Below are 26,650 nucleotides of genomic sequence, written 5' to 3'. Positions count from 1 at the left end.
AGGGAAACTTTTCTAGAAACCTCCTCTCTATAGTTCTTCATGTGTTTTTTGGCCATAACTGTTATTCATGGCAGGTCCTAACTAGTCACTGACAATAGAGTTAGAATTATCAAGATTGGCTTAGAGTTCAATTGTTGTAAGGGGATGGGAAGTAGAGAATGAATTGTGCCTGCCAAAAGATAGGCATTGAAAGGGTTATAATAGTCCCAAAGCGGGGGGGGGGGGAACCCTCAAATGTCTAAAAATCGTATGCTAGAGCTGGTTTGTACCAACTTGTGAGAACCACTTGTGTGCCTCTCTTCCCAACGCCACATTCAGTGACATAGTGTTGGTAGGTCGAAATTGGCTTAGCGGAAGTATTTGCACCATGGAAATACATAAATGTTACAAAACAGGATCCATTTTCTCTCCTAGAAAACATGTTATTAACCGTGAATCACCAGATTCAGTGATAACTGAAATCTGTTTGAAATTTTGATGACTATGGAGATTATGGTAATAAGGAAAATTATCCAGGCTGTAATGTAAAGTTATTTAAGAAGCTGAAGTGAAAGTTACATCTGCTATGTTCAAATGACATGTGCATATAGAACTGGAAAGAAATAAGGATAAATTAGAAGCTTTCGAGACACTAATTTGTAAAAAAAAATTAATGTAGAATTTCATTAGTGTGGCTATAATGTTTACATAATAACAATGAAAAAAGGAAACTATTGATTTAGTTGTCTTACTGTATTCCATTTTTAGTGATCATCCCTGGACCCCCCATGCACTCTCAGAGTACAGATAAAAAAATTTATAAATATAATCTTATGCATTAGATAGGTCATGCTTAATGCCTAAAAAAATGTAAGAAACCCTTTATTTGCTTTATAACAACACTCATTTCCGCATAACATTTTCTTCACAACTCCATCAAATTTTCTAGGGTGTTGAATTTTTTATACTTTATGCTTCATCTTTATATTTGCATTAAAATTCAAATAAAATTAAATTAGTCGTTCATTTACTATCTCCTTTTGATATGCATGGCTTACCCAGATCATATAGCTTCCCAGGATCTTTTATACAAGTTAGCAATAAGCATTTAATGCATGTAACAGTCCTTTCAGAAAATTCCAAGACTAATATTTTTAAGGAAACTAATAGGGCAATATTTCATTCCTTGAGATAACTTTTGACAGGTTACTTCAGTGCTTACCATATCCAGTAGGTGCAAAAGATTGTTTTAAAATGTTGATATCAAAGTGTAACAAGCAGTCTCCTAGTTGATTTGTATTTTCTGCCATATGCGGTGCCACTTCCCCCAAAAGAGGGATTTCATTATAGTGTAAAATTAGCACAAAATAAAATTTTCAAAATAAAACTGTTCATCTCCAAAAGATCAGTAACAATAATGAATTGAGATTTCTGATTCAAATATTAGTTTGCAAATGTTATATAAAATAATAAATGCTTTTTTAGGTATGCTGAATACAAATTTCCCCTTTTCTGCTTATTTTTTAAAAATTGAAATGAATGCATTTGTGATATTGGTATTACCAAACTATTATATTGGAATACATTTATTTGCAGTGAAAATGTGTACCATTTTAAAATAAGATAACTTTAATTTTGAATCACAGGCCAGGCGAGTATATCCAAACATAGATAGAATGTTCTGACCATTGTTTAATTTCTGTCTCATAATTGAAAAGGTTGACAGTTTTAGTTGAATGAAACAGTGAACAAAAATAAACTAAATGCAGATGAATTAGTCTTCACCTAGTTTATTTTCAGACAACTGGAGTTGTTTCTGTGATCTGTTATGCTTAGCTATATTCAGAAAAATTTCTTGTCATTGAACTTGGCTTCTTCTATCACTCTTTTACTGAATTGGTTCAGAAATTGTGGTTTTCGGATGCCCCCACAATACACTCTCTGTCTCCCTTTCTGTTCTTTCTCTCTTTCTCTGTATCTCTCTGCCTTCTACTGAGGCCTTCCTGTTTCCCCTCTTTTCTGCTTATCGGTTGCCTGTCCCCATTGGGCACTTTTGTGTGGTGCCTTCTGTCAAGATGTATTGTATTTCAGGTATGCTAGTAAATGTGTTTCCTTTTGTTTTAATCCAACCCTCCCTTTAAAATATTAAGCTCTTCTGTATAAATCACATATTGAGGAACAGATTCTATTAATTAAATACTTTTAATGCTAGAGAATAGAAGGGCTAGTGTAGGTACTTTTTGTTTAATACTAGGCTACCTTGAGAACCATAGAGAAAAGGAAAATATGTTATACAACCAGATACCTAGTCCCCTCCACCCTCGCCTGTGTAGATTCCCTTTTGGTTGACTTTATATGAAATTAAGATTGTATTTAAGTGAATTTCCCTATGATGCAAGGCATTCTATATCAGCTTCATTAACTCACGTCATTTTAATTAAGTAACTAGTAATTGGAAGTACAATAATGCTACCTTTCTATGTTTGAATTTACATGTTATTAATTAATTATAGCCTTGACTGCATTAGTTGGAAAAGCTTTTAAATTTGTTTAGCAAAAAGTATAACAACTATTTAGTTTTATGAATTATAGCTGATAGAGGCCATTAAAATTCATTGTCCTATTATGAAAATATATTGATTTAGGAAACCATCCTTAACATTTGCTAATATTTTTTCTTATACAAGGTTTTTGATTTTTATTCTATTTTGTAATGGTTTCCAGTAGTTAAAATTATATAAATATGATATTTAAAATATTTGTAAGAGTGAAGACCCCAAAGGATTGATATTTCAAATTGTAAATGCCAAGTAAACATTAGCAGAAGAGAAAGGGAAATTAAAATTAATCAGTAATGCAAGAAGTCATTAAAGAGAAGTAACTGTTAGGTTTCAGATATGATGAGTTGGATAAGAATATAGTTGATAAAATGTATGGTTGATGCTGAAAGAAAGCATATTTCTGCTTAGCCTGCCGTAAAACAGAGATTATAAAACCAATATTTCCTCAAACCTCACTCTCAAATTCTTCTAAATACAGCTTAATTTAATTCAAAAAGAAAAAGTGTATTTCAGGCCTAGTGTGTACCTGATGCCTTGCTAAGTGCTAAGAACACAGCATGGTCTCTGCTTGGGAGATAAGCATGAGAGCAAGCCAGAGGCATACAGTATGATGGATATGAAGTAGTTCAGTCTGAGACACAGACGTGATTCAGAGAAGGCAGAGGCCGTTCTGCCTTGATTTATCATGGAGGACTTTACAGAGGAGTTGCTGTGTGCACTGAGTTTTGAAGGTTGAGTAGAATTTTCCAGGGGAACAGGGCAGGTATCGGATGGGAATAGGTGGTCTTTCTACATTTTGAAATCTAACCATTATGTCAGTGAGAACAGGTTTTTTTGGAGTACTTACCATTTGCCAGACACTGCTTGACATTGGAGGGGGGCAAAGATGAAGAAAGACACACTTCCTTTCCTGAAGAAATTCACAAGCTCTTGAGGAGCAAGTGTGGTTGATAGGTTTGTTAATTATCCTTTTTTATAGAGAAGCAGTGTGGTATATTAGAGCAATGGATTAAAAACACATACACCAGGCTCTATTCTAGGTTTTGCTAGTGATCCTGTTGTAATCTTAGGAAGATTATTTAATTTTCTGGTCTTTAATTTCCTCTCAAAAATAAAGAAAATAGATGTAGTATTTTAAACACTGTGCCAAATGGAGCACCAGATTTTAGCAGTAATGTTCCAGGAACTGCTGAAGAGGGTAAGGGGGCGTATCCACATGGGTGAACATCTGAATCTTCCACTTTGTTTCAACCAAACTTTGCTCTTAACCACTTTTATTTGGGGGTTCTGTTAGAAAAGAGACTCTACTGCATCACTGCATAAAGAAGTGTGAAAATGAGTAGGCTTGATATTTTAATCATCAGCTAATTTATTCAGTTAACTTTTATGTTCCAGGTGCTTCTATGTGTGCCAGAGGCTGCAACAGTTAAACAAACAAACAAACAAAAAATAGGCAAATTTCCTGACATCAAAGAAGTGGCAAGAGGCCAGAATGCATAGGGCTTTTTAAGTCATTGCGAAAATTTTGGCTTTCATTCTAAGTGAGGTTAGAAGCCATTTGGTGGTTCTAAATAACAAGTGGCTTGATCTGATTTACCCTTTGAGGATTACTCTTGATGCTGTGTTGAAAACAGACTTGAGAAGGGCAAAGAGGGATTCAGGGAGGCCAGCTAGGTGGCTGGCTAATCCAATACTTAATGAGAGATAATGGTTGTTCGCACCAAGTTGGTGGTAGTACAAGTGAAGAGAGGTAGTCAGATTTTGGGTATATTTTGAAAGTACAGCCAACAGAATTTTCTGATGATTTAGAGGTGGGTGTGAGAGTAAGAAAGGAATAAGTGAAGGATTCCTTCAAAGATTTTTGCCTAAGCAGGTTGAAGGCAGGAGTTGCCAATACTTAACATAAGGAAATTGTGGCAGACAGATTTTTTCAACGAGGGGGCAGGGAGGATCAGTGGTCCAGTTTTGTACATACTGGGTTTGATTTTCCTCTTAGACATCTAGTGGAGATGGTGAGTAAACTATTAGACATACTAATCTGGAGCTCACTGGAATGGTTAGGTTTGGATACATACGTTTGGAAGTCGTCAATGTACATATGATACTTAAAGCCATGCAGCAGAAGAGATTACTGAGTATGAGGAACTGGAGTATGTTTCTAGGAAAAAGCAGCGATTGCCGGATTAAGCTGGAGAATACTTCTGCAACTAGAGAGGATGAGGAAAAACCAGCCAAAGAAATTGAGAATAACTGGCCAGTGAAATAGGGGGAAACCCAGGAGGAAAGTGTTACCCCTTAATCCAACTGAGGAAAGGATTTCAAGAAGTATTGATTGTGTCAGTTGATGCTCAGGAGTCAAATCAGGTGAGGATTGATTGCTCTTTAACCACTGAGGTTAGCGATGCAGGAACAGATTGCTGGTGTTGGTGACCTTGATGAGAGCACTTTTAGTATGGTTGATGGGGTTAGAATTCTGAAGTGGGCTCAAGAAAAAATGGAAAGGAAGGAATTGGAAACAGTGAGCACAGACAGCTCTTGGGGGGAGTTTTGCTGCAGAGGGGAGCAGCAACAACAAAAAAGGAATTGATAGCTAGAGAGAGGGATTTTTTTTTTAAAGGTAGGAGACAAGACAGCCTATCTGTTCTCATAGGAATGATAGCAAGAGAAAATTTGTTGATGCTGGAAGGGGAGGACAGTCGTTTCAGCCTTATCCTTAAGTCAGGAAAGAAGATGGGATTTAGTACTTTGGTAGGGGGATGACTTGTTAAAGAGGTAGGAACAGTTTGTTTATAGAAGGAAGGCAGAAAATATGAAAACAGATGCATGTATGGTTTGTTCTGAAAGTGTAGAATGTCTCATCTAGTTTTTTATCCCCCCTGAAAGTGGTAAAGGTAGCAGGACCATTACCTGAGGGTCCTGGAGGGAGGCATGGAGGGAGGAAGTTAAAGTTCAATGGATAGAGAAAATGGGAAATGCTGATCTAGGAGAATGGAGGAGACAATGAACTAATGAAATGTAGCACAGTTACCTGGAAGCAGTAAGAACTGTCTTGATTATAAATTTACAATTTTTGATGGAGACTAATTAGTGTGATTTTGTGTTTTTCCCTAGAAAAATGTATGTCTTACATATGGATTCACAGCTCCCAAGGCACATGTCCAGAGAGAGTCAGGAGGAAACCATGCTATCCTTTTAAAACTAGCGTCAGAAGACAGAAGTGTTACTTCTACCACATTCTGTCGGTCCTAGATCTCCCTAGAGTCAAGGGGAGGTTGTATAGACACTACCTTCTCAATAGAGGGGTATCAGTCATTGTCACATTGCAAGAGGAACATGTGAAATAGGGTGTGGAATGGTGTAGCCACCTTCGGAAAATAAATCCACCCCATTGTTTACCCCAATCCCTGGTACAGAATAAGCACTCAATAAGTGTTATGATTATTATTAAATAAAACCTGAAATGAGGCCTCAATTCTGGATAATTACCTTAGGGTGGCAGTGACATAATAGCAGGTTATAATGTATAGGTATTCAGTCAATCTTTTATTCACTAATCACTCTGTGTTAGAAGGGGAAGGATCTTTGCAAAATGATTTGCTTTGTAAAATGATTGGCTTAAGGTCATAATCCAGTTCATGGCCAGAGTGAATTCTGATTCTTGTCTTCTGCTTCGCAGTTCTCTTTGAGTAGCTCCCAGGTATAAAGTACAGTATTTCATCAAATCTACACATTTTCCCAGCTTTATCATCTCTGAAAGTAGGACAGAATTGGCAGCATTTTATTTGTTTTCTCTTGGTAATACATGAAACAATCAATGTTGTCTCCCATCTGATGAACTTAGTTATGTGAAGTGGTAATAAAGATCAACAATTCCCAAACATTTGTTACAGTATAATACATAATTCATACTCAGGTCAGAAACCTTTCCTAGTGATATGGGCAGTTTCAGATTTCTTTTGGTAGCTTGACTCTTCTCCTTTCCCTCTCATTTAAGACATTAAATGAGATTTACATTAATATAGATGCAAAATTGAAATTACTTTAATTTAAACTTTACTCTATTTTAACATAGTTTATAAACTATGTTACTTTATCCATAGTAGCATTACTTGTAACAGCACAGTGATTGGGAACTGCTGATCTAGACCATGAGATAATATCCAATTACAGGTCTAGGAAAAGGTTATTTGTTAATATACTACCTGCCATTTTCCAAACATATTATATACATTCATATCGGTAGCAGTAGTTTGGTGTTTTCTCTCTTCTCTGCCAGGATTACACCTGTTGTTTTCCTCTAAGACAGTAGAATCCTCCAATAAGTAAAATCTTACTGCATCTTTCAAGGTGCAGTTTAAATACCACCTCTGTAGTAAAGCATTTCCTAAGTTTTAGAGTCTCTCCCCTTTCTGAATAGTCAACATTTTTCATGAAATTCCATAATTTCTTATCCTCAGAAGAAAATTTTTTCACATTACAACATTTTAAAAACATAAATTCTTTTTGCCATCAAATGCTTGTCATTGTTTACTGGCAGCATTTTTCCTCTCTAGTGATATCTGATATAATTTATATAAAATAATTGTGCATGTTATAGTTGATAGCAACTTAGCTGTAATGAAATAGAATATCATGGATAGATATTATATTATGTTACACTAAGCTATGCTGTTATGTACTTTACATGTGTCTACCTTTCTAGAATGTGAGTTTCTTGGGGTCTTATTTGCACCCACAGACCCTAAACAGTTTCACACTGTGTAGTCATTAAAATGAATTCTAATTTGTGTAATATATATAATCATTCAATCAATCACATGTTATTAAAGATGAATACATTGGTAATACCAAAAGAGCAAGATTTTTAAAATAAGCTAATTATGGAGAATGCTTTACCGTCCTATTTTAAATATTGTGCTTTGGCTAGCCTTACTTACGTTTTGGAGTCTGAGACTTGATTGAAGCGTATCTGGCCTATTAGACTGACTGACTTTTATGGTTTGGTCCCTGTCTTTAAAATCTGCAGCTATCAGAGCTGGTAGTGCATTAGGAGCAAATTACCACAAACTCAGTGGCTTAAAACAACACACATTTACCACCTTACAATTTCTGTTGTTCAGGTCTCAGCATGGCTTCACTGGGTGCTCTGCAGTCAGGCTGGGCTGTGTTCCTGGAGTCTTGATGGGGGAAGAATCTGATTTCAAGTTGAATGAGATTGTTGGCAGAATTAATTTCTTTCTGACCAGGTGCCCCTTGAAGTTCCTAGATGGTACCCAGGGTTCCTAAAGACAGCCTGCTCTTCCCTGCCACGCGGGCTTCCCTCATGGCTGCCTACTTCATTGGGCTAGTAAGGGGAGTCTCAGACTAAGCTGACTAGCTGGGCAGAGTCTTGTTAACAGTATAATGAGAGTGACACTCCACCACTTTGCCATCCCCCCACCTTGATGAGGAGCAAGTCACGGATCCTGCACAAAAGCATGAGCACGATGATGTGGGGATTATGGGAACCACCTTAGAGTCAGTTCTCTCCACACAGTTGTCTCTGAAGCAACTCCATGGAACATAGTTCGAAAACCGTTGCCTCAGATAATATTCCCAAGGTATAACTTTTTTTTAACTTGGGCTTTTAGTCTCCCTCAATTCCGAAGGGAGCTATTAGCCTTATTACCCTTGGAGGACTTAGACTTACTGTCAGCTTTAATGGTTGTCTTAGGAAAAGTGACTCTCCTGGAAGGATTTAGCATTGTGTATCAAAATACAGTTCCTGGAACACTTACTCTGGGAGAAAAGTTAGTGTTCCAATTAAGTTGGTGGAAACTGTATGTTATATACTTCTTATAAAAAAGCGTCTTGCCATTACCATAGGAAAAATTCTGCACTCAAGAAATCTAATTACATTTAACCCAGAGTTTTCCAAGCTTATTTGACTTGAGGACCTTTATACTACTTAAGCCTATTCACATTGCAGAACCAGGGTTTCCTGCTGGGAAATGTGGACCCATGTAATGCCTGACAAGCTGAGGAGGAACGAAATACCAAGGAATAAAATACCGAAAAGAGGAATGAGAGGAAAAATAAAAGGGCCAGAGATGAATTCTCCCTGTCTGTTTAGAATTAAAGTTACAATTATTGTACTTTTAATAATGATGAAGATGATGGTGATACCATCCACTTTGGGATGACTATAACTTGTCAAGCACTTTTATGACTATTATCTTACTTAAACCTCTCAACAACCTGTGAGATATCATGATTAACCTGTTTTTATACAGATGAGTAAATGAGGCCTAATGTATTATCTGACTTGCCCAAGTCATAAAATTAATTAGGAGTGGAGCCAATACTTTAACATAAGTTTTGTGGCTCCAGCTATAAAAGTCTTTCTGTTGCAACATACTCTGTGACTTTATTAACACGATTAAAATGAAGATGTTGAAAAGTACCTTTGTATATATGTGTATGTATGTGATTTAATTGAAAACATTTGTGAACCAAAACTAATGAAAAACTAGGACATAAAACAGTTAAATTCTTATCTTCACTTAAGGACTGTAGAAAAATTTCATGTTATAAGTAGAATATCTGAACTTTTTTTCTTTGTGCATGAAATACACAACATAAACACCTGTACTATTGGGTTAGTTTATATTTTGCATTAGAGATAAGTGAAGGAGAAAATCTTAGCCTAAGATGTGAATCTTTTGATTTTTTTAAACAAAGTTTTATATTTAAGTGAGTGTAATTCGAACTAAGAGAATCACTGAATATCAGAATTTGATAGAATTTAGTGGGCTTTTAATACAACTTTCTGAAGCATGGATTCTTCTCTACATCATACTGACAAGTGGTACTCCAGCTTTTCTTTGAACACTTCCAGTGATGGGATTATCAATGCCTATGAAGGCAGCAACATACTATTTTTAATTTTTAATTTTGAAATAATTATAGATTTGCAGGAAGTTGTAAAGATAGTACAGAGAGATCCCATGTGCCCTTCACCTAGTTTGCCCCAATGTGTACACCTCGTATACCTGTAGTGCAGTATCCCAAAACCAGGAAACTGACAGTGGAACAATGTGTTTGTATATGGATTCACATATATGAATTCATGTAAGCACCACTATAGTAAAGATACAGAGATACTATACCATTTCAGAGGTCTTCCTTATGCTGCCCCATTGTAGTAACCCCTTCCTCCCCATCCCTAACCTCTACTAACCACTAATTTATTCTCCATTTCTATAATTTCTTATTTAGAGAATGTTATATAGATGAAATCACATGGTATGTGATATTTTGTGATTTTTTTTCCCATTCAGCATATTGCCTTTCAGGTCCATCTATGTTGTATGTATCAATAGTTTTTTTTCCCTTTTTATTACTGAGTAGTATTCCAAAAACTGTATATGCCACGGTTTGTTTAGCCATTTGCCTATTAAAGGACATTTTGCTTGTTTCCACTTTTTGGCTATTACAAAAAAAGATACCCTTTTTTGTGAAATTTCTCTTCATATAAAGCATTCAGCCTTTTGCCATTAAGTGTGATCTTAGCTGCAGGTTTTTGATTGGTGTCCTTTATTTGAGCAAATTCTCCTCATTCCTTCTTTTGAGAGTTTTTTTTTTTAATCACGAATTTTTTTCTGTATTAATGAATAGGATCATGTTATTTTTCTTTTTTAACTTGTGAATATTATAGCTTAAATTGATTTTTTTTTTAATATTCAACCAGTCTTGCATTCTAGCAATAAATCCCATTTGGTCTTAGAGTGTCTAATTCTTTTTATATATTGCTGAATTATATTTGCTAATACTCTGTTAAGGATTTATGTGTCTATATTCATGAGGGATTTTGGTCTGCATTTTTCTTGTTTGCCATTTTGTTTTTTTGTTTTCTGTTTGTTCCTTCTGGTTTTTATTTTTCTGTTTTCTTTTTCTTGCCTTTCTGTAGATTATTTGAACATTTTTTAAGAATTGCATTTTGATTCATCTGTAGTATTTTTGAGTGTATTCCTTTGCAAAGTTTTTTTTAGTGTTTGCTCTAGGTACTGAATTACATATGTACAACTTATCACATCCTACTAGTATTGACACTAGTTATTTTACTAGTTAGATTGACACTAGTTAGTTTTATTAGTTAGAGTGAAGTGTAGAAAGTTTATATACTTTAAGTTCTTTTACCTTTCCCTGTTTATAATGTAATTATCTTAAATATTTCTTCTATGTTGAAAGCCACATCAGACAATGTATACATTTTGCTTCAAACATCAACCTAATTTAGAAAACTAAAGAGGAGAAGGAAGGTGTATTGTATTTACCCATATTTTTACTTACCATGTTCTTTATTCCTTCTCTGTATTTCCAGGTCCTTTCTTTTTTATTTCTTTTTTGTTTCCAGAACTTCCTTTAGCCATTCTTTTAGGGTAAGTTTGCTGGTGACACATTCTAGTTTTCTTTTGTCTGGGAATGTCTTTATTTCTCATTCATTCCTGAAAGATTATTTCACCATATTTAGAGTTCAAGGTTGACATTCTCTCATTTTAGCAATTGAAAAATGTTGTGCCACTTCTTTCTGGCCTCCAAGGTTTTTGATGAGAAATCTTACCACTGTCACTGGAATTGTTTTTCCCCTTCAAATAAGGTGTTTTTTCTTTCTTGCTGCTTTTAAGACAGTTTGTCTCTAGTTTTTAGTTTGATTGTGATGTGTCTCATCACAGATTGCTCTGCATATTTCCTGTTTGGGGGCTTATATAGTTTCTTGAATCAGTGGGCTTACATGTTTTGCATACTTGGGAAATTCTTCAGTCATTATTTCTTCAAACACTTTTTCAGCCCTACCTTTCTCCTCTCCTGGAACTACAATGATACGGATGTTTTATTATTATCCTTCAGGTCCTTGAGGCTCTATTTTATTTTTTAGTCTGTTTTCTCTCTGTTTCTCAGATTGGGCAATTTCTGTTGTTCCCTTTTCAAGTTCATTGTTGTCCTTCTGTCCTCTCCATTCTGCTGTTGAATGCATTCATTTGCTTTTTAAATTTCAGGGTTTTTTTCAGAAAGTTCTAAAATTTCCACTTGGTTCTTTTTGTCTTCTATTTCTTGTTCTAGAACTGGAAAGTTCAGTAGTACATTTTTGTCCTGCTACTGAAGGAAAGATATTTTATTATCTTATTTCTGCACTTTGAAGCTATACAAAATAGGAATATTAAGTGATAAGTATTATCTAAGTAGTCCTAGTAGTTTAGGACTATTTTCTGTATGTTTTACATTGATTATTTAATCCTTATAGTAACACTAATATTCACTCATTTAAGAAATGTTTACTGAGGACCAAACATATGTAACACTTTTTTTTTGTCAGATATTTTCACTTTAGCTTCAAATGATTAAATTGCTAATCTATTTACAGAGGGAAAAACTACATTTCTGCATTTTTGATGGTTTGTAGGCATAAGAGAAGAGGAGATATTGGAAGCTCAATTCTCACATCTTCACATAAACCAACCAAGAATTTTCATTTATAGTCTCTGTATTTAATCCAGTTCAGAGATTTATCAATGCTTTGTTGTGGAGCAGTATAGATATTTGTAGATACAGTTATGCTGAGGTTTTTGGGCAGCCGCAAAATCTTTATTGTCTATTTGTGCCGTGAAAAAGGATTGAGAAGCACTTTTCTAGTTCACAGTTGAAGAATGTGTTTTTTCCACCTACACATTGAATTTTTCATGTGTTAGCACAGTTTCATCATCCTTCACAAACTTCTCAAAAGAATTGTCTCCAGTGGTTCTCAAACAGTGAGATCATCATCACCTGGTGGGCTTGTTAAAACCCAGAGTGCTAAGCCTCACCTGCAGAATTTCTGATTAAGTCTAAGTGGTACTTAAGAATTTGCAGTTCTAACAAGTTCCCAGGTGATGGTAATTATGCTACTTTATGGATTTGTGGCCCATTCATCTACAATTTTTCTTCTTCCTTATCTCCCTTTGACTCTTCAGTGACTTCCATCCGATTTTAATTTCATCATTCTTTTCTAGAGTGCTTTTTCTAACATCCGTCCTGATTTTCATGTTGCCAAATTAAATGCAGTCTTTTCAGTTCCTTGTCTTACCTGTTGTATAGAAATCATTCTGTAGTTGATTTTTCCTCTGGTTTAGGAAACTCTGTATTTGGTCTGGAGTCCTCCATCTTCCTCTGTCCTTCTTTTCTGTCTATTCATGCTCTTTCTCAAGTCTCTCTTTTTTTGATCTCAAATCAAACTGTTAGAATTCAGTCTGGGACCACCTCATATCTTACTTTACCCTGTTCCTAAATGATCCCTTACTCCTATCTGTATGCTAATAATTCCCAGTTTATGTCTCCAGTTCAGACCTTCCTTTTAAGTTTTATTATAATTTAACCAACTGATTTCTTATATAACCACTTGAATAACTTACAGGTATTTGGAATAATATTTCCAAAATTAATCACCATGTTTAATAAATTCTAAGATGCATATTTTAATTGTTTTAATATCTATGAATCTTACAGTCAGTGATATCTTAGATTCCGTGAAATAAAGTAACTCTTTTCTCCCCCTTCCCTAATTAAAAGTGCTTCTTCCTCTTATGAATGGTCTTTCTTTCTATTCAGTTGTTAATCCCAGAACCTGGGAGTTATTTTTGACTCTTCAATCTTTCTTAACACTCTTATTTCTACCTCTAAAACATCGCTCAGTTCCTTTTTCTTACCATGTCTGTTGCCATCACCTGCGTTCAAGCCCTAATCAGCTATCCCATGAATGATTATAATTGTCTTTTTACCTCTGGTGCCTGCCAACCCAATCTCTATTTAGTACTTTTCATTCATCTTTTAAAAATGTAAATCAGATCATGTCACCATCTTGCTTAAAATTCTTAAATGAATGAAATTCATGATCTTCAATGGCATAAAAAAGGCCTCCTTAAGCTGGTCCGCGTTGCCTCAGCGGCCTCATTTAGCACTATATTCTCCCTCATTCTTTTTGGTTCAGACGCACTGGTGTTCCATCAGTCCTTTACCATCTTGTTACTTCTTCCAGCAATGTTCTTTCCTCCACTTTCCATCTTTATCTGTCCTCTAGGTCACATGTTTCAGTTCTTATCTTCAATATCACTTCTTTAGAGGTGTTTGCTGACCCCCAAATCTAATTAGATGTTATTTCACTCTTTCAGTGCTTTGTACTCCCCTGTATGACACTGATGATTTATTTGTTGTGTTTATCTCCACTCTGTTGACGTCTCTTTGTTTTACCCCTTCCACTAGACTTAGCACAATGCCTAGCATATGGAAGGTGTTTAGTAAATATGTTTAAATAAATGAAAGTACAAGTTGAAGTGAAAAAGATAGATATCCCCTTGTAGACTAAAAAAATTCTTTTTCATAAAGGACACAAATGAACTACTTATTATTTATAGCTTGGATGACTGATTTCATGAATATGTGTAAGCACATTTGGTTGTCCTTTATGATTGGATTATTTACTGCATTCTGTTGATTCTTATTTTGTGGTTGGCTTTATTCCTTTGATAACTATGTAAGTTTAAAAAGCTAAAGCTCTAAACTGTTCTTAGAAACAATGAACAGTACATATATGTCAATTTAAAAATATATGCAGAAAAATTAAATAAATGAATAAAAATACATAGCAAAAAATTCTTTTTTCAAATGTAAGGCAGATGAGCACAGAAGTTTGGGAGATGGAGATTCATTCTTAGTTGCCAATTACATAAATCGTCTTACAATTATTCTAAAGGAAAATTTACTTTTTTATGAGAACATAATTTCTGAAAAAACTTGAAAAATCATTTCAAAGTAATATTAAGTAATTCATGATATTTAAGTAAATAAAAGAAAAGATACTCCCTTTATTTTTACTAGGAGAGATTGAACCTGTTTTGTCACTTTCATGCAAAGTTAATCTTTTATGTAACCAATTCTTTTTTTTAAATCACTTAACATTTTTTAGGTTTCAGCATTATAAAGAATATCATACAACATTCCAGAAACAACATTTGATTATTTCACTTTTCATTGTAGTGGTTATTAGCAAAGCACTGTTTAATTTTTAAAATGTTCCGTAATCTTTGGAAAACAAACTCACATCTATAGATCAGCATGAAAAAAAAATTGCATGAGTAACAGACATAGCTGATCATCTTTTGTTTTTTTCAGAATATATAATTTTTTCATTTCTATTCCTGTTTATTATTAGCTTTTTCTCTCCTTGCAGCACTTTTGTTCTATAGGGTCTGTCTAGAGTACATAAACTATATATTCTGTGTTGTGTAAATTTTACTCATTTGAAATCTTAGCTTTCTCTTGGTGTATATAGTGAGTGCTACAGACAAAGTTCTTGAAACCAGAGAGTATCACACAGTTTAAAATGTTTATAATGTCTTTGTCTGTCTTCCCTTTCACCGTCTCCTTTACTTCACTCTTTTGTCTGTCTGACTCTCACAGGAGACATGGATTACAACTGGTTGGACCATACGTCTTGGCATAGCAGTGAGGCATCCCCAATGTCTTTGGTGAGACATGTGGAGCCTTACTATTTGATTTCCGTTATCATTTCACTTTTCCTTTTTTATTTACACCTTTGCATGTTTTCTTTTTTGTATTTTTTTTTTTATCCCACACCTGTAGGGGACAGTCAAAAGGGAAAAAGAAAAACTAGTGAGCAGGCAGTTTTGTCGGACTCTAACACCAGGTCTGAGAGACAAAAGAAAATGATGTACTTTGGTGGCCACTCTTTGGAAGAGGACTTGGAATGGTCTGAGCCTCAGATTAAGGACTCTGGGGTAGATACGTGTAGTAGCACAACCCTTAACGAGGAGCATAGCCATAGTGATAAGGTACTGAGATCGTGGAGCCTGCCTTTTAACCTGCTCATTTGGTCTTCGTTTGCTCTCTGTCACTCATTCAATCGAAACATAATAAAAGGACAGGGCATCTCAAGGGTCAATGTAGCATTTCTTAAGGTGCAGAAAAGAAAAACAAAACTAAAACAAACAAACCAAAATACTTCTTGCTTGCTTTGCTATTTTTGTTGTTGGACGGCATACTAAAAAAATAAGTAAATGAAAATAAAAATTAGGAACCAAGGAATATCTTGTTTATGGTCTCGTGAAAGAATTTTGTAATGTTATTATCTACCACAAATACAAAGAATTTTTTTGGATTGGCTTATTTAATTGCTTGCATATATTTCCCTTGGGATGAAAATTAAATTATTAATAGTTTGAATCCCAGGCAAAAGGGAGATAATTGGGTCTGTTTGCACAGAAAAAGTTGTTTTTCTTTTTTCCCTTTCACTGTCATTTTGCTCTTTTGTTTTATTGTCATAGCATTTTAATGTAGTATTAATTAGTATTAGAACCACTGCCATCTGCTTTGGTATTTATTATTTTTGCTTTTAGTATAGTGAGACTTTTGAAATCTTTTTGCCATATAGATGTGATTTACTGGAACTTGTCTTTTGCCTGCTAAATCTTGCATGAAGATGTGCATGTTATTTTTAGATAGCAATGAAACTGTGATTACACAAATCATTTACCTTGTTATTTGACATATAATTCATAATGGAATGGTATCATAATTTATAAAAGGCTTGGTTCTGCCCCGAGAGAAGCTACTAATATTTTCAAGGTTGTTTAACAATGGATACTGTTGAATTATCTAATAAAATTAATTTACTAAACAGATCAGAGACCTGAAAGAATCAAGGGACCTCCAAAAGTGAGAAATGTAATCTATCCTCACCTTTGAAATAGGCCTATTTCTCCCATGCACATTCACTTGGAAATTTACTGGCGCTTGCGTATTTTTTTTATAATTTAATCTATAAACCTCATCATAAGTTCAAATTTCATGTTTTAATAGAGTTTGAACTTTTAATTTTTACTACTGTAAAGTCCTTCAAAAGTCTTCCAAAAGTGTTTGAAGATTAAATTCTCCTTTTGAAATGAGTTCATTTACATAGAATTGCAGTCTCTTTTCTGCCTGTGAACCTTTCATGTTTAGTGTGTAGATAATTAAATTAGAGTTTGCATTTATTTTCAAGATTTCTCAGATTTTATAGAACTATATAACTTCAGTATTATGTCAGAGCATTGTCAGAATTTGAAATAACTGGATTTTTAAAAACTTGAGATTATTAACATGAGATTATAATCATAATCTAGTAAGCTGTTTTGATCAGTGTTTTGAATGCAAACTGGTTTGTGTAATCATAACACATTGGAAGTCTGACGTTTAGAGAGATTGTACAATAAGGGGTCACTTGTCATAACAGGACATTAATTTTTATGTTTGTTGATGCAATGTGTCAGCACCCTGTGACGTGGCAGCCGTCTAAAGATGGAGATCGTTTAATTGGTCGCATTTTATTAAATAAGCGTTTAAAAGATGGAAGTGTACCTCGAGATTCAGGAGCAATGCTTGGCTTGAAGGTATGTAATGAAATATGTGAGATTTTGGCTTTATAATCCTTTACAGATTTATCAGAAAAGTGAAAGATTTAATAACTATTTATACCAATTTAGTGGAGTTTTTTTTTCCATTTTCAATAATTCCTAAATATTTGCACTCATTATCTAAAACCTTTTCATTTTCCAAGTATTATTTAAGAAGTTGCCATTATTCTACAATTACACATGCATACACACATACATATATATAATTTTGGAAAATAAAACGAGTTACATACTTGAATTCTAAATACAGTGCTCAAACTTATTTTATGTAGTTTATCCTTTAAGTCTATATCTGTGTTTATAGTCTATTAAAATGATAGATTTATTTAATTATTAAATATGCAAACTTGGGAAATATATGTGTTACATAGAAATATATAATTTTTGTATTAGTGTAGCAAAATGTGTGTTTGTGTGTATGTGTGAGATAGAGAGAGGGAGAATACTGTTTGAAGTCTGGAAACTCAAAAATACTTACGTTAAGAGATTTAATATAAATATTGGTTTATATTTTACTGTAAAATACCAGACAGTTATTTGGTAAGTACACCAAAGAAAGCTCTGTTTATTTTTTGTGCATCTGTAAAGAGAATTAAAAACTGAAATGCGAAGAGAGTCAATGTTTTAGTTAAGCCATTGGACAGAAGTAGTCCTATAGAAACTAGGATGTGATTGATATTTGAAAACTTCAGGTTTAAATAAATTGGACAACATTTATTGGGTGGTTGCCATGTGGCTGTCACTCATCTGAGCACTTTACATCTATCATTTTGTTAACACTCACAATAGATAAGAAATAGGCTTAGAGAGGTGTCGTAACTTGCCCACAGTCACAGAGATGGTGATAAAGGTGGGAATTAAATCCAGATCTGCCCAGTATCGTGTTAGACCAGTGGAGTATAGAGGTTGGGAAGTTTTGGCTTGAGTTCTAGTGATAGCAGTTACTAACTATATGACATTAGGCAGCTAAACTTCTCTTAGCCTCAGATTCCTCATCTGTACAATGGAGATAATACTGACTGAATTATTATTGAATAAGATTAGATAAAGCAATATACAAACATTTAGTACAGTGCCTGGTACTCAATAGTTATAGTCAGTATAATTAATTATTATTATTAAAGTTTATCAAGCCAAGAAACTTTTTAAAATATTAACACAGGGATTTCAGCCCATAATATCTATACATATAATTTTCAGAACCAAAAATAGGAATAATTAGATAATATTAACTGAGCTGCAACTGAGTGTAATTCACTGCGATTTGGGAATAAATACATGGATTAAGATAAATCAATGACTTTTGAATTTTGTATTATTTAGTCAACTTAGAAGAGGAAAAAAACACATCAGTGATGTTAGTTACTATTATTTGCTTAACTTGCTATAAAGTTGATATATTGGTTGAATGGCAGTTGATGAGAATCAGCATTAAGTTTTAAGAGGCCAGTCTTACAGGTACACATTTGACTCCACAGCATTATTGCTCACATTTGTTTTTTCTTTTTCTGAAAGGTATGTATGAATACAAACATAAAAATAGAAAAATTGGGAGGCAGATGGTCTAAAGTTTACATTAATTCTGATGAGATTAAGTAAATTTTGTAATTTTCTCAGTCAAAATCCATCCTCATCATCATGTACATTATCACTGTGCCCAAAAGATTACCAACTAATAAAATTTTTAGAAGATATAATTATAGTAAAAGTAATAAAATATATATTATGATACTTGACATCTATAACTTGAAATGTTAATATAATTTTGTAGTGCTATAATAACATGTTTTTAGAAATGGCAAAAGTCAGAATTCTGTAATAAAGGCAAAAATTATAAATTGTTACATTGTTTCTAAGTTATGCAACACTTACAACAAATAATGGATTAAATTGTAAAACATTTGAAATATGTAAAGAGTCTACTCTTGGGACATGTACTCAGTTCCTAATAATAACACTATATTATTTAAAAATTATTTTTAGCATGTTAAATTATAGTTTTAAAAGCCACAAATTGTCTAGTTATTTTTTACTTGAATCTTCAACTGTGTTCATTTGAACAATATGCCTGTTATAACATTTTCTTCTGTTAAACAGGTTGTAGGAGGAAAGATGACTGAATCAGGTCGGCTCTGTGCATTTATTACCAAAGTTAAAAAAGGAAGTTTAGCTGATACTGTAGGACATCTTAGACCAGGTAGGTTTCTCTCTTTGAGTATTTGCACTTAAACTGTTAAAACTTGAGTAGTTATGAAAAAGTTATCCTCATTTAGAAGTGAATTCACTGGTAAAAAAAAAAAGTTCATTTAACTTAAATATTAATCTTTATTCATTAATGGAAAGTTGTAACTATTAGTTCTTGAGTGACCTTAGATAAAAAGATTTTTGTATTTACTGACCTTACGTTTTTGCTGATGGATATTCCTTGTCTGTATCTAGGATTTACCTGTTTTGTTTCCCATAAGCCTTCTTGTTTCTTTTTTTTTTTTAAGTTTTTAAAAAATTTTTCAAAATATTTATTTTTTATTCAAAAAGTGCAAATAATTACAAAACAAACGTGTACTTATCAACAAGAATTAAGAAATAATAACATTTTCCATTTTCATGTCAGTTTTTCATAATATAAGAAATGAATATGAATATATGTATGTTCAAGTATGACTGAAACATTATGCTGTACACCAGAAATTGACACAACATTGTAAACTGACTATACTTCAATAAAAATATATATTGAATACAGAGGTAACAGTTTATAAAATCTTCAAAGAGGCAACTGATCTTTATCGCTTCTGGAACTGGAATTTCTATTAAGAAATGACAGAGACAGGAGTGATGTCATCAAGTCGGAGGCATAGGTTATTCCCAACTTGCTTCCCCTCACAAGAAAAACAACTATTCAGGGACAAGACAGAACTGAAAAAATCCTAGAAATCAGAGTGATAACTTTTTGTAATTTTTCCTCTGGACCCTTGTCCTTTTGGTTGAAATATACTACTCACCCTGGTCATCAAATTTTATGCCACTGGAAACTGTTCTAGTATGTTTCTTATTCTGTAATGGTGATTTTATTCTATGAAATTCATTGCAGTTTAAGATTGCTTTCGCTTCAGGTACCTTTTATGGGATCAGTTTTTCTAAGATTATCATTACTCACACACACTACAGGTGATGAAGTATTAGAATGGAATGGAAGGCTATTGCAAGGAGCCACATTTGAAGAAGTATATAACATCATTCTGGAATCCAAACCTGAACCACAAGTCGAGCTTGTTGTTTCAAGGCCTATTGGGTGAGTTGGTTGGAGTACTTTATACATGTATAAAGTTGACTACTGTTAAACAGTTTGTAATATACAATACAACAATGTCTGATTACTTTATAAAAATAAATTATTTTGGGGACAATACTTTTGTTTTCCTCTTTACTAAAAATACCTCACCCAAAATCATGACATTTCTTTATCTGATCATATACTTAATTACAAAAGGAGAAGAAATATTTAAGTGTTTATTATTTTTATTATCTTACTAGCTTAGTAGATGGCTAAAGACATTAGCAGAAGGGGACTATAGTCACAGTTTCAAAAGAAGTTTCATGAACTACGTATGGTTCAGTATATTGAAAACTCAGAATCAACTATATTCTATGAATTTTACACATTTTTTTTCAAAATGGAGATTTCAATATAAGAAAGAGAGGTCTTAAAGTCATACTATTTCTAGATAGAGGCAACTATTTAAAGAAAAAGAACATCGTTTAAGGTAACAGACAAAAAATAAGCAAATGTCAATTACTCTTTGACTTTTGTCAGTTGGCAATAAATATAATCCTTTGTACATGTATTGTGAGAATTACCCATGAAATACCACAGCAGTGTTTCTTTTATAGAAGCTTGTATTCTAAGCCAATGTAAAAGATACACCTGTAACTAAAAAAGCAGTAGAAAAATATATAAACTGACAGTGAATTATTAAATGCATGTTCGGGGTTAAGAGCATTCCAGGGTGGAATCTGTGGAAATCCTTCTTTCTTGTAGAATACTGATGCCCAGTTTTGACTCATTTAGGAAATGATTGCACTATATTATTTTGGCCTCTTTTCATGATAAAGAAAATGACTTCAGTTTGAAGTGTTCCTTTCAAAATTTTGAAATGTTCCTTTCAAAAATAATGAATCTGTCACATGAAATTGTATCTATTTTCCACTTCATCTTTTCATCATTTTGTAATATGGTAAAACTGCTGTATCAGCTAGTGTATTAACCAAATATATTTCCTGGTATTAAAGGATCCTCTAATCATATTTTTGTTTACTATCTGAAATATTTTTGATGTAATTTCTGAATGATCTTAACCATTAATACATACCCCTTCTGGCAAATCTCAAACAAAAATGTACATATTTTTGGTGTAAATGCAGTTACAAGGTAATTTTGTTAAGTCTCAGTAAGAAATATGTTTACATTTTTCTCAGTGGAGTTTTTACATTTAAAATTTTTCAGTCACAATCAATATTTTACTTTTTGTTTTGGTGATATTTTATTTGAATTTCAGTGTTACTGATTTGAACAGCAGCATGTAAAAGTAAAGAGTAGAATGTAATTAAAATATGTCTATAAAAACTTGTCATGTTGAATACAGACATTTTTTAGAGTGGGTAATTATGTATTGAAGCACGTAGAAAATAAAGTATATGTTTTTATAAATCTGCCATAAATACATATGTATTTTAATTCCTTTTAAGTAGTAGGAGTTAGTTCAGAATACTTTTATTAGCAATAAAGTACTGTGACTTGTTTTTTCTTATTTAATGCTGGTATAATACACAATTTTTTTCATTTTACATTGCCCTGTTATAGATTGATAATGATCAAAATAGCAGTTGCTATTATTTGTTGAAATCATTTCTTATTTTCTTTCTATATCATTTCAGAGATATACCTAGAATACCTGACAGCACACATGCACAACTGGAGTCCAGTAAGTTTCATTTATTTTAGAAAAAATGTTATTAATAAAGTATTCATCAGGGGTCAAATGAAATATTTTATCTATTAATATAAAATAAGGAATATAATATTTTTATCAAGTACATAGTCTCATAAAGATGGAAAATTATGTACTATTTCATGTCATTGTGGAAAAAAGTACAAAAGTCTATAATAGTTTAGGATTTTTAAAAATCATACTGTCTTAACTACTATATATATATTTTAAAAGCATATACATTTATTTGAATAGAAATTTTTTATTTTGGGGAGGGGCAGGGAGCTAATTAGGTTTATTTATTTTTTAGTGGCGGTATTGGGGACTGAACCCAGGATCTTGTGCATTCTAAGCATGCGCTACCACTGAGCTATACCCTCCCCCAACTACTATATATTTTTAGATGGCTCTAGTAAGGTATACTAGTGTAGCTGAACATATTTAAAATGCACAGTTAGAGAATTTTTGACATACATGTGAAACCATCATTGCCAATAAAAAATAATGAACATACCATCACTCCCAAAAGTTTTACCTCTCCCCCGCCAAAGTTCATCTAATTTTAAAATTTGCAATTTTGCGACCTAATCTTCAGTAAATGGGGGGGATCTTGGGCATAATTACATATATTCTAATTTATATTTCTTAAAGGTGGGAGAATAGTTCTGATTTAACAGAGTAGTTATGGAACAATACACATTATTATACAATATGTTAAAATAACATTAAGTACATAAATACTTTTTATTACATATGTTTGAGTGCTATTTCAGATGTTAAACAAATGAGTTTTTTCCAATGAACTAAGTTTCTTGATTGATTGAGAGTAAGGAATGTTCTGAAAGAAGAGTGGAGGAAGGTTGCAGTTTGAAATATGTTGATCAGGATAGACTATGCTGAGAAGGAAGGATTGGAGCAAGATTTGAAAGAGCGGCAATCTGAGGCAAAAGTTCTCCAGGGACAGGGCCCAGAAGTGCAACGGCTCTATGGCAAGAAAGCCTGAGATGCATTTAAGAAAAAGCAGAAAGGGTATCATGGTTGCCATAGTGAGCAAGGGGAGGAATGGTAGGAAGGACGAGTGGGAAGTCACAGGCAGCCAAACTGCATAGACTTCATAAAGCGCTGTAAGGACTCGGCTTTTACCTGGAGGGAAATCAAGCGCTACATAGGATGTTTCTGAGGAGAGGCTTATGTTTTAAAATCTGGCTACTACGTTGCAAATGTATTAAATGGAGTGACATTAGAGAGACCAGTGAGTCAGTATCTTGAGCAGTGAGATGATGGTAACTTTGACCATGGTGTTTCAATGAAGGTGGTGAGAAGTGGTTGGATTCTCTATACACACAGCAAATGAGAATATACTATTAAAATAGGTGGGGCTTTTTACTTTTAGAATACAATTAGGAGTATAAATTTCTTTAAAATCTTTACCAGAGAGGTGAAATCCTTTTGGAATGGCATAGATCTAAACTTTAAATTATGATCTTATGACCCATTTGATTTAGTACGTTTAGCTAGTTGCTAAATCATGTTATCCAAAATAATATAGTGATCATATAGAACTGCAGCATAATAAGTTCTAATATAAAATAACAATGATTATTATATATAATAATATTATCATCATGATCATCACTCCCATTTTGAGTCCCTGGAACTGTGCAGGATGTTGTACCTACACCATCACACTTAGTTTTCACAGCGATCTATGAAGTAGGTAAATTTTTATTCATTTGTATTACGTCACTCAGATATCACGTGAGCACTGTGGAGCCCTTACCTTCTTAGGGCTATTTGAAAACCCCCAGGCTACAATTCCAAAGTTGTTCCTGTGAGGACAGAGGTTCTTTCTCAAATTAGATTCAATCCTTTATTCTTTAAATGTTAAGAATACCTTTCTCCAAGGCCCAATTCTTAACCCTCTATTTTCAGTTCCTCAATAAATTCTTCTCTTCATGTGGTCTTAATTGCCATACGGCTCCTAAGTTTACATTTATCAAAATGATCTGTCATTGTCCCTGCATCCCTGGATGTTGAAGAAATATGTTCTAAGGGTCTTCCTGTTACTTGAAGCTTAGTGTATAGAAAACTTAGCTTGTTTCTTAGTATAAAGTCAGCATTCTTCCCACTTCTATCTGCCATAAATGTATCACCATTACTTCTGATCCCAAGGCTTGCAGTTTCCCCCTTCATTTTATACTCTATTCTCTCTAGAAGAGAATTTTATCCACTTGGGCCTTCAATTAGGGAGACACCAAAGTTTAATTTTTAACACTAATACCCACTTGACATTCAGTCCCATCCGTATATCCATTACCCAGTTTACATTTCCCCTTTCATGTCTCTGAGGTGTCACAGGGTCACTGTGTTCCTAATTAACTTCTCCACCCATTCCCTTAAACGCAGGACTTCTCCATTGTTCTGCATCCCTGGGAATATCAGCACTGTCCTGTGCAGAGAACAAGGCAGACACTTAGAGGATTTTCTTGATTCCGTATCTGGTTATAGGACTTGAAATCTTAATGTTTCCCCCCTTTCTCCTTATCTCTCGTATCTAATTAGTTTTTGAGTTCCTCGTTTTTTAATTTTGTGATGTTGCCTCTTCTTTCTTTTCATTCCATTTTCCAGCCTCTCCTATTGTTTTTTTTTAATTCCACTTGTTCTTAACTGTTTTCCATCTCACTCAGTTCAACCTCCACTTTAAATAAATGATAAAGATATCTTCCTCAAATGCAGTTTTTATTACCTTACTCATAAGAACTTAGCATGGATATTTTATTAGCGCCAAAATTTGTGCCCAGAATTCCAGGCATTTAATTCTGCCAGTATCTCATTACCCCCATTTTTATTCTTTTTCCAATTTGTTCCTTCCCCTCCATACAAGTAAATTTATACATAACTTCTGGGTACTGAGGTTCTCCTTTTTCTGCTACACTGTATCTTTTTCTTAGTAGCCCCTCAATTCCTTTCTGCCCATCTAATTTATTATTATCCTTCCAGATATGGTTAAAAATCACTTCTTAAAAACTTTTCACAATTAACATTCTAGTACTTATGTTTTTGGTATTACAAGTTTAGGCCGTCTTCAAGTTGCCTTATTGACTTAGGTTTTCCTTTTTTCCTCCCTAAGTTTCTATTTTAAAATTTTCTTAGTATGTTATTGTAAGATATGAGTTTAGTGCACATAACAGATGAAGTAACTAAGTTCTGAGGTAGAGGTCTGTCTCTACTACAATTGGCACAGAAAATGGTTCATCCTTGGTCTTAAGAGAATCCTTAAGCTGCACTTATGCTTTAAAAAAAAAGAAAAACCTCTCTAAATATATTTGGAACAGTGTAGCTAAGAAAATGGTCTATATAATGGCATTTTGTGGAGATTAAAAATAACTTAAAAGTTATTTGGAGAAGATTATTAAATACTAACGAGGAGCCATTGTTACTATTCTTTATGTATAATTACTATTTCAGGTTCTAGCTCATTCGAATCTCAAAAAATGGATCGTCCTTCTATTTCCGTTACCTCTCCCATGAGTCCTGGCATGCTGAGGGATGTTCCACAGTTCTTATCTGGACAACTTTCAGTATGTAATCACTAGATTAATTTCTTTTTTTTGGAAAATCAAGTAGTGTTTTTACTATATGATGTTAGTTTTCTGTAAACCAAGTTTTGTTTAGGATATAATTGTGCTTTTAACCATCAGTTTTCTCACTATTAATAAGTTTAATTAATTTAAATTCAATTTTAATTATTTAGCATATGTTTTCTTGATTCAAGCTGGTTTCTCTGGAATTTAATGAATTTAATGAGAATTAGAGTTTGTGATGCTTCCTAAAACTTTTCTCGCCTTAGTCACATTATTCCAAAATTTAAGGTCATGATTTCTGTTCAGTACCTTAAAATGAGTATAACTTATCATAGACTTTTAAGAGAAAGAAAAATGCTGCACTATATAAAGATGATATATTTAAGATAAAAGTGAATATTTATAAGTTCTCTTCAACATTAAGAAAATTTGAGGTGAATTTCACGGTAACCATTGGGGTATGAATATTGCTCTGAAATGTAATGACACTTGAGATGCTTTTGTCAACAGACAAAACTAAGTAAATGGAGAAATATATAATAGATTATTGAGCACACCAGCCAGATTTCATATTAAGTGATCTCTAATTTGAACATTTTATGATAAAAGTTAAAAATTTAGTTATGTATCTTATACCCATATTAGAAGAGCTTTGTCAATTCAGGCCCTCACTTTTTATTAATTTCTTCAGTTGTAATTCCCTTTTAGACCTTTAAAAATATTAAAATATTAAAATGTATCCAGTTATATTTTGGTAACAGGTTAATACTGACTCTAATTCTGATGAATTACTAAACTTAAATTTTTGTGAGTATTAAGTACTATTTAGGTTCTCAAAATTAAGACACTGAATTTTGGATAAAAAATGTTACAGATTAAAAACTAAAGTATTCTTTAACTGATATTTTAAGATAATTTCTAGCTTTTTGTTCAGTCAGCTACAAAATTTGTTTTATTTTGTAGAGAAGGAGAAGTGTTTGATTTTTCTAAAGAATTTTTATTAATTAGTTGGATATATAGGACATATAATCAGAAATAACATAGTAAAAGCTATT

The 26,650-nt window shown here is 33.3% G+C and overlaps 1 protein-coding gene across 24 annotated transcripts in view; it reads left to right on the top strand.

Moving 5' to 3' along the window:
- The window catches only part of RIMS2 (regulating synaptic membrane exocytosis 2), a 489,839-nt gene that overhangs the window by 210,297 nt on the left and 252,892 nt on the right, over window positions 1-26,650 (top strand). For 15 of the 24 annotated variants that reach the window (XM_032468083.1, XM_032468082.1, XM_032468077.1 and 12 more), the window contains 6 exons: window positions 15,012-15,079; window positions 16,880-16,999; window positions 19,121-19,220; window positions 20,192-20,315; window positions 21,959-22,005; window positions 25,480-25,592. In XM_032468083.1, the coding sequence (XP_032323974.1) occupies window positions 15,012-15,079; window positions 16,880-16,999; window positions 19,121-19,220; window positions 20,192-20,315; window positions 21,959-22,005; window positions 25,480-25,592 (572 nt within the window). Of the gene's footprint in view, window positions 1-15,011; window positions 15,080-15,194; window positions 15,404-16,879; window positions 17,000-19,120; window positions 19,221-20,191; window positions 20,316-21,958; window positions 22,006-25,479; window positions 25,593-26,650 lie in introns of all 24 variants that reach the window. The other 9 variants (XM_032468081.1, XM_032468080.1, XM_032468079.1 and 6 more) reach the window with 1 other exon arrangement.

Source organism: Camelus ferus, chromosome 25 (genome assembly GCF_009834535.1).
Source record: "Camelus ferus isolate YT-003-E chromosome 25, BCGSAC_Cfer_1.0, whole genome shotgun sequence".
Lineage (NCBI taxonomy): Eukaryota > Metazoa > Chordata > Mammalia > Artiodactyla > Camelidae > Camelus > Camelus ferus.
The sequence above is the reverse complement of the archived record's forward strand: the minus strand, read 5'-3'. Positions and strand labels throughout refer to the sequence as shown.